Raw genomic sequence first — 15,339 nt, 5'->3', positions numbered from 1 at the left:
TTCCGGGTTACGGAGATGAGAGGACGGGGAAGAGAGGGCGAAGGACGGACTTTTAATGACAAAAGGCCATTGAATTGAATGGGGAGACCCGTTCTATTCATTATATTTCTATGGTTGACATCCTTCATCCGGGACACAGTTAGTCCCCCCTGCCATGCAGACACGCGCTGACTCTCACCGTCTGTAAGATGACATCACGGGGCATAGGAATGGCGGCTCTGGCTGATGGAGGAAAGAGCCAAAAGACCCTGAAACTTTACTTCTAAGATAATTAAGAAGGATTCAAAATTGATTGAAACAACATACGGCAACGGAATAGAACCGGAAGAACTCGAATTCTGTTTGATTTACTGTTCAATAGCGACGTCCAGTCTCGGAAGTTGACTACTGGCACTGCTGACTTCAGGCTAACGTTGTTAGTTAAGCTACCTGCTAATATCCTATAGCTAGCTTGTTTAGCTAACGTTGGTAACAACGTCAGTCATTATTTACTCACATTTTATTGATTGATAAATTAATAATTATCCGAAATAAATCATTGTTCTAATTAGTCGGCACGTAATATTGCTACTAGGCTGGTTTCTGAGGACATTCACGAAGGTGAAATAAAAAATAAAACCCTTCTTGCCATAGCTAGCTAACTACAGTAGTATTTAGCTAAGCTGAGAAACTAGCAAAGCTGACCAGCAACGTCGCTCCTCTCGGCTTGTTATCACAAGGATAACAAAATTAGTCTGCTGATCGCGTACTTTTGATGCCATAATGGAAAGTTTAACGTTAACTGATGTGGAGCAAAAGTATTACTCTGATTTGTTCGTTTATTGCGATACGGACAACACCAAGAAAGTGGCTTCCAACGGCAAAGTTCTTGATCTTTTCCGGGCGGCCCAGCTACCTAGTGAGGTTGTCCTGCAGGTAAGCTAGCTAATGTATCAATCTGTGAAGTGTGATAGAGATTTGTTGTATGTGGCGTGCTTGTTGACTGGTGAACGTGACAAGACGCCTACTAACGTTAGCTAGTTAGCAAAGTGAAAAGGGGCTTTGCAACTGGCTAACTGCTAACCAAGTATACTACCCAGAGGAAGTTAGCAAGTTGCTAGCATTACATTATCTACATGCGCAAACTGATGTCAATAGACATGTTCTTTCAGCACCATATTTATTTCCAATGTTCTTCTAGCTGTCTTTCTGCTTGATAGTCTTACAATTTGAATAATTAGCTACCTAACAGTCGATAGCCCACTTCCTTCGTTGTGCAATTGATACTTAGTTGCTTGCTGGACTGGATACAAAGTTTACAATAATATTGTCCATATTAAACGGACAATCTTATTTGTATCACCTTGATTATATAGGTCGTTATCAATAAAACATCATAATACTGGTCAGAGCGTTCGATTTGGCTGCTGGGGGGTAATGCGACCCCCACCTTTGCTATTAACGACAATTGTGTGTGTGTGTGTGTGTGTGTGTAATATATATGTGTGTATGTATATTGTAAATATATAACCTTTAACTAGACAAGTCAGTTAAGAACAAATTATTATTTACAATGACTGCCTACACTGGCCAAACCCAGATGACACTTGGCCAATTGTGTGCCGCCCTATGGGACTCCCAATCACGGCCAGTTGTGATACAGCCAGGATACGAACCAGGATGTCTGTTGTGATGCCTTTAATATCATCACCTCTTGAACATAGAAATACACATTTCTGATTATTCCAAATGTTTAGCTCTATCATCCAAGTTAATCAGCAAGTAACTACATGCTTAATCATGATCTGTAAACATCCATTGATCATGTTTTTTCAGATAAGTGAGGGTAGCCTATTAATTTGGTATGTAGCTAAATGTATAGTCAAACATGTTATTAGCAAGCTAGCCAATTTGTCATGGTCCATCAATCAATGAAGCCTATCATGTCTGTCAATAGTGATTAAACACTCTTAAAAGCAATGTTAAAAATGTGATAATGATAGCCAACTTCGCTAGGTTGGCCTACGTTGATTGGAGAAAAAAGTACATTAGCTCTACTTACCACTATGTTAAGCCAAGTGTACAACGTTTCTACCGGTAGCTTACCAAGTAAACATTATCAGCTAACAGTACATCGGCAAATACAACCCTTCTGAGAGGTATTGTGAAACTACCCTAACATATCTGAAATTACATGATCAATTGATGTTTACTGATCATGATAAACATGCAGTTACTTGTTGTATAACTCTGATAGAGCTGAATTAGCTCCTGATCATGACTCCCATTTCCAGTACATTACACATAAGTAATTGGATGAATGCCTCTTCTGTACTGGGGAGTTTTGTTAAGAGCCCAGAAGCTTGGGCTGAACATTAATATGCATCACTTGCGGTACGGTATCTTTTAATATCAGCGAGAAATAATAATAATAATAATAATAAAGAAAAGGTTAAATTGATACCCACCTTTTTATAGGGTTAGTGAATATTTACCATTTGTGAAGTTATTTTGATGTGATATGAAAGTAAAGGGCTTTATGTTTCTAGACACGTATCGCAATTGAGAATCGATTCATGTTATAGATGGAGAATTTGGTTGTTTGGGCTGCAAGAGCCAGTCTACCTCTGCAAATAAGTTCCTTAGACCTTAAGGAGTAACGGTAGGCTCCTTTTCCTTAAGAGTGCATATTTGGCTCGAGCTAAATGTGTGCAATTGTTTTGCATGGAATAATCTGTAGTGTGTCATTCTATGCTCTTCAAGAGGTGATGATATTACAACCAAGTAGTTAACATTTATTTAACAATCCCTTGAAAACAGCACACAGTTGTCAAAGGTTTTATCTGAGCTAGGGGTCTCCTTGCCCCCCAGCAGGCAAATCGAAAGTGCTGCACCTTATTGTGACGGTTTATTGATAATGACCTATCCAAAGGTCAAAGTGCTCATTTGAATGATTTATCAAATCCAAGATGTGAAGTCAATAGAATGTGCATTGTAGCACAGACTGAGTTACTTCAACATAGTTCTGTTCAGCTTGCCTATTTCTTTGTATATTCGTACTATTATCAATTTCTGGGCTGACATCAACATTACTGACACGGTTGAAGGATTTCTGGGCTGTCTTTCATTCGAGGTGTCAGTTATTGACCGGCTCAGTCTAATTCCTAAGCCATTTGTCCTGGTGTACATAATTAACTTGCTATTTTTTTGGGACAGAATTTCTTCCTCCTGCAGAAACACAAGACTAATAGTTTCTGCTATGGTTGTTTAGTATACTGAAGAATAGGCTTTATACATGATCCATAAATCTGTGATGTGAAATGTTTCCTGCGTCTGTCAGTTTGACCGCCTATTTCCCATTGAAATGATGCTGACTCACTAGGCCTAGGCTGGTAGCATCATTTTTTATCAACGTTGGTCTAACCCTATAGCACTGCAATGCTAAAGGCGTACACCTCTCCATATTCAGATAGTGCATGTTCCTTTTAGACATTACAGACCGTTTTGTGCAGACACAAGTCACATTGCTCAGTAAGCACGCAAAGCAACAGCTGTCTTCCTGTGTTAGGAAGCAACGTCCTTGGTACTTTCTCTGCGAGAGACTGCAGCATTCTCCCCCATTATAAACAATTTGGCTCAAAACAGTAGTGCATTAACAGAATGAGTTTATATCACTCTACAGACTGATGTTGATAATATTTTGTCGTCTCAGATAACAGAGCTCTGTGGAGCCACTCGCCTGGGCCATTTTGGAAGGAGCCAGTTTTACATTGCACTGAAACTCATCGCTGTAGCCCAGTCTGGACTGCCTCTCCGGGTAGAGAGCCTCAATTCTGGTGAGTAAACATGTCTATAATTCTCCAACTATTAGAAATGGACCCCTAAAATATGGGGCAGGGTATAGCACTGGACAATGTTTAAATCTTTGTTTGCCTTGGTCCGGTTGGTCATGTTATCTTTAAAATCAGCCTGCCCATATTGAAGGGACAGTAGTAAAGAACACATGACTATACAATGGCGTTTATTTGACTTCAAACATTGCAACATGAGAGCTGATTGCATAACTTCAAAGATGGAATAAGGATAGCCTACACTTACCAACTTCTTCCCTGATTCAGAGGGGTTGGGTTAAATGTGGAAGACCCATTTCGGTTGAATGCATTCAGTTGTGCAACTGACTAGGTATCCCATTTCCCATTTGAATCAATGGACACATAGTAGGGCCGAGACAATACCAGTATCGCGATACTCGTTATTATCATGGCAATTTAACAAAACACGAAGCAGATTTAACTTATTTAGGGAAACAGTCCCAATGTTGGAAACAAACATCATTAATGACCAAATATTGCAATACTGGTATCGTCACAGCCCTAACACATAGGCCTAAAATACAAATAAGGTATGTTTAGGTATTGAACTGAATTTGCTCCCTAGAGATGAGCTGTTTTTAAATGCGTAATATACTGTCAACATGGAGGATACGTGCATCACTTGGGCGACTCACCCAAGTCTCATATCTGTCTATTAATAAGCAACAGGATGCAAATATATGGATGGATCAGAGATGGAGCATTGGTGAGCGTTTGCAGGAAGTAAAGGCATCCCTGTAGGGTTAAGATACAAGGGAAGAATAGAGACTTAAGTCAACAGGAAATTGCACAACCCAAACGGCGGCTGGGCCAGTGAGATTGAAGTAAAAGACTCCAAGTTGCCCTTCAGAACATGAACATCAGTTTTTTTTTCCCCCCGTCTTTTTTACCCACCACCTTTTTTTTGTCTTGTGTTTGGTCTTTCTTTTCATACCACCATAGGAAAGTGGGAGGTAAAGGTTCATGGTCCCCCAGACTACCCTCCACACCTCCCCGAGAACACCCCACCCCTTTAGCCCACTACCCCAGTGTGGTGGACACACAAAAGCAAACAAACCAAGAAAAAAATAACAAAAGAATCACTCCCACACTCAAGCAATTACCCTGATAAACTACAAAAGGACATCAAAACACACACATTAACTCAACAAAGAAAAACAACTAGAATTGTCATGACTACATCAAGCTTTGTAAAGCACCTTAGATATATACACTGCTCAAAAAAATAAAGGGAACACTAAAATAACACATCCTAGATCTGAATGAATGAAATAATCTTATTAAATACTTTTTTATTTTCATAGTTGAATGTGCTGACAACAAAATCACACAAAAATAATCAATGGAAATCCAATTTATCAACCCATGGAGGTCTGGATTTGGAGTCACACTCAAAATTAAAGTGGAAAACCACACTACAGGCTGATCCAACTTTGATGTAATGTCCTTAAAACAAGTCAAAATGAGGCTCAGTAGTGTGTGTGGCCTCCACGTACCTGTATGACCTCCCTACAACACCTGGGCATGCTCCTGATGAGGTGGCGGATGGTCTCCTGAGGGATCTCCTCCCAGACCTGGACTAAAGCATCTGCCAACTCCTGGACAGTCTGTGGTGTCCCAGATGTGCTCAATTGGATTCAGGTCTGGGGAACGGGCGGGCCAGTCCATAGCATCAATGCCTTCCTCTTGCAGGAACTGCTGACACACTCCAGCCACATGAGGTCTAGCATTGTCTTGCATTAGGAGGAACCCAGGGCCAACCGCACCAGCATATGGTCTCACAAGGGGTCTGAGGATCTCATCTCGGTACCTAATGGCAGTCAGGCTACCTCTGGCGAGCACATGGAGGGCTGTGTGGCCCCCCAAAGAAATGCCACCCCACACCATGACTGACCCACCGCCAAACCGGTCATGCTGGAGGATGTTGCAGGCAGCAGAACGTTCTCCACGGCGTCTCCAGACTCTGTCACGTCTGTCACATGTGCTCAGTGTGAACCTGCTTTCATCTGTGAAGAGCACAGGGCGCCAGTGGCGAATTTGCCAATCTTGGTGTTCTCTGGCAAATGACAAACGCCCTGCACGGTGTTGGGCTGTAAGCACAACCCCCACCTGTGGACGTCGGGCCCTCATACCACCCTCATGGAGTCTGTTTCTGACCGTTTGAGCAGACACATGCATATTTGTGGCCTGCTGGAGGTAATTTTGCAGGGCTCTGGCAGTGCTCCTCCTGCTCCTCCTTGCACAAAGGCGGAGGTAGCGGTCCTGCTGCTGGGTTGTTGCCCTCCTACGGCCTCCTCCACGTCTCCTGATGTACTGGCCTGTCTCCTGGTAGCGCCTCCATGCTCTGGACACTACGCTGACAGACACAGCAAACCTTCTTGCCACAGCTCGCATTGATGTGCCATCCTGGATGAGCTGCACTACCTGAGCCACTTGTGTGGGTTGTAGACTCCGTCTCATGCTACCACTAGAGTGAAAGCACCGCCAGCATTCAAGTGACCAAAACATCAGCCAGGTAGCATAGGAACTGAGAAGTGGTCTGTGGTCACCACCTGCAGAACCACTCCTTTATTGGGGGTGTCATGCTAATTGCCTATAATTTCCACCTGTTGTCTATTCCATTTGCACAACAGCATGTGAAATTTATTGTCAATCAGTGTTGCTTCCTAAGTGGACAGTTTGATTTCACAGAAGTGTGATTGACTTGGAGTTACATTGTGGTGTTTAAGTGTTCCCTTTATTTTTTTGAGCAGTATATATACTTTGTCAATCTTGTAATACTTAACTTGATCTGGTTAATAATGCAGTTAAATAATGGTTTTCAATATCAACACTTTTGTTGTGATAAGCCATGCTAGACTACAACAACTGACTAGTCAAGACAACTGGCTGGAGGGGATTTGAGGTAGTGCTGTTATCTAACGGTGTTTCTCATCCACAGTCAAGGACTTGCCTCTGCCTCGCTTTGTTGTGGCCAAAAATGAGCAGGAGGCCAGACACACAGCCATGTACCCTGACTTGGAGAACCAGGGGCCTTACCAGGGTGTGATTCCACGACCCCCGGGCCGAGGGCAGGTCAAGAAGGTGTCTGCCCACGAGGTCATCCAGCCCTGTGTGCCCACAGTAGAACCACAGGTCAGTCATAATAATTCTTCCCGTCTGGATAAGTAGTTTAGATATCATGCTCAATAAGAGCTGGTATTTTGATAGTGGTGAAAGTTTGATATAGCCTACATGTTGGAAAAAGCAAGAAAATCAACATTTATCTTATCAGATCTCTGGTGGAGAAATGCATTTGATACAAAACAATTTGTATTATATCCTTTTTTTTAAAGAAACTAACTGAAACAGATCTAACTTTGATAGACATACGTTTTATCTAATGTTATTTACCCGTCTGCAGCCCGACACCACATCCCCAGTGGTATCTCCCCACCAGTCCCCTCCCACCTCGCCTCATGCCTGGAGAAAACACAAACGGCAGGCCAGCGGGGGGAACGTAGAGAGACCTGTGGTGGTGGCAGGTGCTGTCTGGACACCTTTCAGAGAAGCACAATCAGGTACACACTGTACTCTGCAAACTGTATCCTCTGCGAAGATGACAATCTGGCAATGTTTCAGTTGGAGATGTCCAATCTTATTGGCGTTCACCATCCTGCAACTTTTGCATGTCTTAAATAAATGAGAGGTTCAGCCAATAAACAGAACTGGTTTGTTTCCTGACAGTGATGTTGATGTCATACAATGCCGTGAAAAAGTATTTGACCCTTTTCTAATTGTAGCTACTTTTGCATATTTTTTTTATACTAAATGTTATCAGATCTTCAACCAACACATAATATTAGATAAAGGGAACCTGAGTCAATAAATAACAAAACTTACGTACTTTTTTCATGAGCAAAGTCGTCCAAAAAGTTATACTTTTGACTCATCTGTCTGTAGAACATTCTTCTAGGGGTAGTGATGATCATCCAGGTGCTTTTTGGCAAACTTGAGTCAACTTTTTGGAAGAGATGGGTCCCATTTACGTCTGGTGAAAACCAAACCCTGCATTCCACAGTAAGAACCTCATACCAATGGTCAAGCATGGTGGTGGTAGTATGATGGTTTGGGGATGCTTTGCTGCCTCAGGACCTGGACGACTTGCCTTAATAGAGCAGAATTCATGGTTCCTTCTATCAGGTAATTCTACAGGAGAATGTCAGGCCATCCGTCTGAGCTGAAGCACAACTGGGTCATGTAGCAAGACAATAATCCAAAACACACCTCTACCTTCTTGCCCTTTCTGCTGTTGTCTGTGCCCAATAATGTTTGTACCATGTTTTGTGCTGCTACCATGTTTTGTTGCTACCATTCTGTGTTGCTGTCTTGCTATGTTGTCGTCTTAGGTCTCTCTTTATGTAGCGTTGTGTTGTCTCTCTTGTCGTGATGTGTTTTGTCCTATATTTATAAATTTTTAGTTTTAATCCCAGCCCCTGTCCCCGGAGGAGGCCTTTTGGTAGGCCGTCATTGTAAATAGGAATTTGTTCTTAACTGACTTGCCTAGTTAAATAAATAAAATAAAAAGTCAACATGAAAATGGTTAAAAAGCAACACATTTTAAGTTTTGGAATAGCCTAGTCAAAGTCCAGACCTAATCCCAATTGAGATGTTGTGGCAGGACTTGAAATGAGCACTTACACTCAGAGATATCTGTGGGTTTAAGGGGGCAATTACTTTTTCACACAGGGGAATTAGTTGTTGCAGAACTTTGTTAATTAATAAAACAAATATACAGTTTGTTAATGGTAAACTCAGGTTCCCTTTATCTAATATTAGGTTTTGGGTGAAGGTCTGATAACATTCAGTATCAAAAATATGCTGAAATAGAGAAAATCAGAAAGGGGGCAAATACTTCTTCACCGCACTGTGTCTCTGTAGTCCAGTCCTTCAACAGTTCTTGAGTATGCTCTCTACTGTAGCTAGAACGATCTTTGTGTAATCTAATAGCACTGTCTGAGGCTGTGTAACTATCCTCTCTCCATAGGACCTGTGGTGGCAGGTGATGGGATGTGGTCTGCCCACTCACCTCCCCTCGTTCAGGAAAGCTGGGTCAGTTTGAAAGATACTTATCCCCCCTCCTCCAGCAAAATGCCACCAATGCAACTCTCACCAGTCCAGATAGTGCAGCAAATGCTTCCATGGACCTGTCATCTGTCTCACTTAAAGGCAGAGATGGAGCTTTATCTTAACTTCTTGTCTAGCCTACTTCACTATATGCTCTTTTTTGGATGGCTTCAGTTTCCCCTTCATAAAAATACATATTTCACTGCAATAAATCAGGAACAGTTCTGTGTCCAAATGAGCAAGATTCATTGTAAGTGGGTTGAGGTATTTGAAAACAAACACTTGCAAATCCACTTCTGATACTCTTCTGTTTATTTCCCATCGTCCCACAGTCTGTGTATTCATTACCTATTAGTACTATCACAGCTCTTCCAAAGGATTGTTTCAATCTGTTATTTTCCTCTAAATGTTTCACTTGGCTGCCTTTAGGAGAACTCTTCCATACGAACGGTTGCGTCTGTTGCTACAGCCAATGAAATCCAAAGACAGTCCAGTAGCGGTTATGACGACCCCTGGAAAATCACGGACGAGCAGAGGCAGTATTACATCAATCAGTTCAAGACCATCCAACCCGACCTCAATGGTTTCATTCCTGGTAAGTAGAGGGATCTTTGTCTGGAATAGGGTTGTAACTTTCCAAAAATGTCCAGGAGGTCTGGCAAACCAGGGAATTTAAGGACATTTTGCAACCCTAGTTTGGAACCACCTTTTACACTTGTTCCCATTTAAAGATTACAGGGACTCTGGCTGTTACACTACAATGATTGGCCAATCACTAACTGACTTTTTCCCTTTGTCTATATTTCAGGTTCTGCCGCAAAAGAGTTTTTCACTAAATCAAAGCTACCTATTCTTGAACTGTCCCACATTTGGTAAGTTATTATGTGTGCTATTGGCTTTAGTTGAGATGCTCCCCATATGTAATGAAGACATTATATTATGAGCTATCTGCTTCAGTTTTAATCTAGGAAGCTATATCAAAGAATGGAAAATATAACCTTCGGTAACTCCTCTTCAATTAATGAATTTGGCTACCTGTTAGTGAATTCACAAGGGATTCCAGCAGTTTGCAATGCATGAGTGGGTTTAAAAAATAAAAATATTCTCACATTCTTTGCATTACAGGGAGCTTTCGGATTTTGATAAAGACGGGGCGTTGACACTGGATGAGTTCTGTGCTGCATTTCATCTGGTTGTTGCTAGGAAAAATGGCTATGACCTTCCCGAAAAGCTGCCAGAGAGTCTTATGCCAAAGCTTATTGACTTGGATGACTCAGCAGGTAATAGCTCGTACTCTCCTACTGCTATATATTCAGAATCTGTCGAAATCTGCCCCGGGGACCATCTGCTGCAGACAGTTGATTTATGAAACACGGAAAGAAATAAGCGTGATTGAATGGAACAGTCATCCTGATGGTATAAATGTTCCATGTTCTAGAGGTTCCAGACCAGGCCCCTGACGTCGGCTACTCAGGCTCCCCCGTGGAGGTGACCCCAAACAAGTCCCCCATGCCCTCACTCAACCAGACCTGGCCTGATCTCAACCAGGGCAACGAGGTTGGACACAGCACCACCCCATGTTATCACTGTAGAAAAGGACATTATTGAACTTTTGCCTTTCCAGCATTTTGTAAATGACTTCTCAATTAAATGATCGATAAGGTCCTTTCCATTGTGAGGTGTTAGTACCTATGCTCTTGCAGGACTTTCCTGATTCAGTACCTTTCTTATCCATTTCTGAGAAACACCACTTAGTACTTACTTAATTTGCATGCTGTAGATGTTTTGTCAGAAAGCTGCAATTGTTGATATTCTCTATCAGTCCAAAGTCAGTTTGCTCCATTTCTGTTTAGCTTGTTATCACTAACCAGTTTCTAGCCAATATCCATCCCCCCTCACTATTACTAATGGATGATATGTGATGATAAATGCAGTTCATCACCCCTCCTGTGGGAGAGCAGTGGGGTTTGTAACTGGGTCTGGAATCATCCTGTGTGTGACGATCCATTGAGAGGCCTGTGATGCTGATGTATTTCTGCTCTTGTCTCTCTAGCAGTGGGAGACTTTTAGTGAACGCTCCTCCAGCTCACAAACTCTGACCCAATTTGATTCTAACATTGCACCAGCTGACCCTGTAAGTCAATCACCTAGTTTGCCTGTTTCTGTATTAATGATAATATTTACCCTTGGCCCCTTGATCTCTCTCTTAGAGTGCATGTACTTAATTCTACTGAATCTGCCACTACAGCGGTGTCAATGCGATTTTGCTTGCTTGGCTGATTGGATACTCAACTTTCTGTCCCATATTAAAAATATGACATTGTGGGTTCTACAATATATTTATTGATTTATTTTCACCTTTTATTTAACTAGGCAAGTCAATGTCCGGGCTATTTGATCAATTATAGCAGTATGTCTTCTGGTTTCTTAAATCTGCATAATTGCCACGCAGCCTTTTCTAACCTTATAAACTTTTCTGACAGTATGAAAAGAGTTCTCTTTACAGTCAGAAAGGGAATGGATAGATTCCTTAAGGCATTATTGTGAGCTAATGATCAAACAAGAAACCATTGTCCTGACAGGATACAGCTATTGTCCACCCTGTTCCCATCCGCATGACGCCAAGCAAGATCCATATGCAAGAGATGGAGCTGAAGAGAACCGGAAGTGGTAAGATGGTTTCCCCATATGATAAGAGTGCTTAAACATACACTGAGCTCTGTCCTCTAAAGCATTGTTCACTTTTGAGACTCCATTGACTAGCAACTCTCACAAATTTGACTGGGTGTGGTGAAGGGATGCACTGTGCCTTTTTCTTTTGAGTTTTTTTTTTTTTTAAACAGTTCTTAACGGAATTTACTGTTTTTCTTTCTTATTCCTGCAGACCATACACATCCTACCAGTCCCCTGATGGCTAAACCACCTGAGCTCTCTGAAGAAACCAAGCTTGCCACCTCTATGAAGTTTGTAACAGCTAACTCTGGTAAGTGTCAAGGGATGTTCCATTATCATAAAGAACTTAGGACCATTACAGTTTGTAGGTAAATCTATTGTAGAAAATGTCATGTGACCATGATTATATTGCATTTCCTTGAGGAATGGTTAAACATAGAATACTCATGTTCTTTACTAAAGGTGATGGTTATAGCAGTTCAGATTCATATACTTCAGATCAAGACCCAATTACAAGTGTTGTAACAAGACAAAGGTAAGTTGGTCTCAATGTCTAGAGATAATAGATGCTTTGTTTATTGAAGCGCTTTTGAACAGTAAGCTCACTAGCTGTGTTGTCTGGGTTGTAGGTCTAATTCTGGGACCTCTCCTGAAGGTCTAAAGGTGGCGGTTGCCCCCCCACCGCCCCCTCCCAGGCCCAACGCCTCCCACTCCCGCTCCTCCTCGCTAGACATGAACAGAAACTTTGCCGCTCACCCCACAGGGCCACAGCAATCCGGAGTCGTGGCCTGTCCTCCAGCCATACCTCCTAGACCGCTACCCACACAGGTAGGAAGCCAATACAGACAGAAGAAAGTCAATCTCATAGCAGAAGAGATGTTGCCACCTCTGGGTAGTCTTTTTTTAATAGGAAATATACACATTGAAATGCTGAAATCTCTTCACTTTGTCTTTTTTTGTTCATACGCTCTATTCACTCTACACAGACTACTTAAAGTCATTGACCATGTAATCTCCAGTTAAAGGTTGTGTTCAGTTTTCAACATGCAGTGTTAAGTCTGAACTCTGTCTATCCTATCCCCTTTGTCCCCAGACCTCTGGTCCTCATAGTGGGCATCGCTCGGATGAGGGCCTGGCAGCTCACTCCACTACCTCGCCCCAGCAGATCCCAGAGCAGCCCAACTTCGCTGACTTCAGTCAGTTCCAGGCGTTCGCTGCCTCAGATCAGCCCAGTGACGACGGGGAGAAGCACCCAGAGAGTCTGCCAGTGAGTCAGACATGCAGTATAATACAGAACCTGTTCAATCAGCCGTGCTCTGTTATAAGAGACTGAGACTGTGTGTGCTCCTTTCACAGGTAGAGAAGTCTACAGAAGGGGCTGGGCCTTTGAGAACTGTGAAGATTGACAACCAGGAAGAGAGAGCTGCAGCTACCGTGAACTCTGTAAGTAGTGGACTTACTGAGACCATGATGCCAATACTGGGGGCCTAAATGTCCTCATTTGTTCAGATGATTTATACAGTGGGTTTGTTTTTTTCCTATCAGGCCAAAGGGTCCATGATGGCCCCCCCACCCAAACCTGTCCGCCGGAGACTGAAATCCGAAGACGAACTCCAGGATGAGGCCCTCCCCCCAAAGTCTAACGTCATAGCCACTGTTCTAGCTACACTGCCATCCATTCCCAGGTAGGAACAGGGGTTTCAAAGGAATCTGAATAGTGACTGGTCTGTGGTTGTTGATTATACATTAGATTTCGTAATTAACATCAGCAACGAACTTAAAACTCTCTTGAATACTTTTTACAGGTCTGTTGGTAAGGATAAAAAAGCAATTCAAGCCTCTATCAGAAGAAACAAGGAAACCAACACAGTTTTGGCCAGACTCAACAGTGAATTACAGCAACAGCTAAAGGTATAGGAGTGATTACAATAATACATGCATGCATGCATGCTAGCTATTCTGTTACTAAAATGAACCTGATGCTTGTTTTGGAAAATGTTATCTTCACGAAATCCAAGCCTTTAACAAGGTTAAGCTTTAGTCCTCATTTGAGGATTGTTTTATCTTGTTGTTTTTAATTCATAGGACTTACTAGAAGAGAGGATATCTTTGGAGGTTCAACTGGAACAGCTCAGACCATTTTCCCATTTGTAACCTGTGTGTGTGAGGAGGTCAAATCCATGAGAGAAGATAGGAGAGACCTGAAGGGGCCTTTTGTGTGACGCACATGTTATCTCCACTGCCCACTCCCTCTGCATTCTGCTGTCTCTTCTGTGGGAACCAGATGGACTGACTGACCGACCGTTGGTCGGACTGACGGTCGGACGGACGGTCGGTCGGTACGGACGGACGGTCGGTCGGTCGGTCGGTCGGTCCGCAACAACACACCCTGACTCGCCCTCATCAGACAGAACAGTCTTTCCAAAGGGACTGGGATAGGAATGTTACAAATATTGGCACTTTTATTTATCAAAGAAATAGCAAAGATTATTGTGGACGTCAATCCCTTATACTATATCACAGGCCCCGAGGCCAGACGGACAGGCACTGAACTGGAACTTGAGTCATGGGGTACTGAAGGCCGAGTTCCATCCCTCATTCTTCCCCATGATGACAAGTGTCCAGTAAAGGAGCACTCTGGGGTCTGCCTGTGCGGTGTGTGGGCCTGGTCTCCTGGGACCTGTCGAGGACAGATAATCATGCCAGTGTAGGCATTGGGAGGAGTCCACAGGAGATGACTCTATCCTGGAGTGCTTTAGACTGATCATGTGACAGGAATTCATTCATGTTCCAGTTTATTACAGCATCCCGCTACGTGGAGGGCTATTCTGTCCGTGTGCGTCTCTGTATACGTGTGTGTGCTGTATGTATGGTGTGTGTGTTTGGATTTATTTGGGCACGCAATGGTTACATAAACGGCATGATGAAATGAGTGTGTATGCAATTTGTTTTCTTCTTCCACTAGTCTTCTGCAATTTAATCTGTAACAAAATGAGCTGTGTTACTATGTGAAGTGATTGACCCCCAGATGACAGACCACCTTTTTGTTTTTGCTCCTGGCTCTGTAGTTGCTCATGCTGACGCTGCCTGTGCCTCTCACGGTACATAAATTGAATCAGTCCTGCCCCAAACACAAGGTTCCCTGTGAGATATGATAACCAACTATGGAAGCGAGACCAGAATGAAATGACTGCACTTTTCCCCTGTTTTTTTCTTTTTGTCCCCCCCCCCCCGCATGTTGTTCATGCTCTTATCTAGTATGAAGACAGTGCTTAAATACAAACCACTTGATTTCTACCTGTTTATGGTGTCTTACCTAGTCTGACATTTGTGTTGGTACCTACACCTTGTATAACTGTCTATTTTTGTTTTCCTGGAACTTGTGTTTTCTTAACCTGTCTTCAAAAGCCTTACTCCTGGCGTTCAGGTTTCCACTGTAATCTATTCTCCTTGTATTGAACCAAGTTGAGCCTTCTTTTCCCTGCTGTTCAGGTTGATGTACTGTATAAGGGGTATATTGTATATGATACACACCTTTTGATCTCATATGTACATTTGCATTAATTGCTGACTAACAGCAAATATTCTATTTAATTGCTTATATTATGGCTGTGTGATCATAGATGTTTAACTGCATGGATGTATCTCTGCAGAATGAACTAGCAGCTGTGTGATTTTTACACAAAATAAAAACTGCACAATATTTTAA

General features: G+C 42.5%; 1 protein-coding gene across 2 annotated transcripts; it reads left to right on the top strand.

Annotated features, from left to right (window-relative positions):
* The first annotated feature begins 140 nt into the window (after positions 1-140).
* On the top strand, positions 141-15,339 carry LOC106571410 (ralBP1-associated Eps domain-containing protein 1). Of its 2 annotated transcripts, XM_014144463.2 has the most exons (19): positions 159-915; positions 3,692-3,815; positions 6,793-6,986; positions 7,255-7,411; positions 8,878-8,942; positions 9,387-9,552; positions 9,766-9,829; positions 10,083-10,237; positions 10,396-10,514; positions 11,011-11,091; positions 11,540-11,627; positions 11,842-11,940; positions 12,093-12,165; positions 12,260-12,458; positions 12,724-12,897; positions 12,987-13,073; positions 13,176-13,315; positions 13,436-13,541; positions 13,716-15,339. In XM_014144463.2, exons 1-19 carry the CDS (start codon positions 763-765, stop codon positions 13,782-13,784), a joined length of 2,313 nt encoding a protein of 770 aa, XP_013999938.1. In that variant the 5' UTR covers positions 159-762; the 3' UTR covers positions 13,785-15,339. The 2 variants fall into 2 exon arrangements, with proteins under 2 accessions (XP_013999939.1, XP_013999938.1); XM_014144464.2 differs by lacking the exon at positions 11,011-11,091 and having other exon boundaries at positions 141-915.

This window comes from Salmo salar, chromosome ssa15 (genome assembly GCF_905237065.1).
Source record: "Salmo salar chromosome ssa15, Ssal_v3.1, whole genome shotgun sequence".
Taxonomy (NCBI): Eukaryota; Metazoa; Chordata; class Actinopteri; order Salmoniformes; family Salmonidae; genus Salmo; species Salmo salar.
The sequence above is the reverse complement of the archived record's forward strand: the minus strand, read 5'-3'. Positions and strand labels throughout refer to the sequence as shown.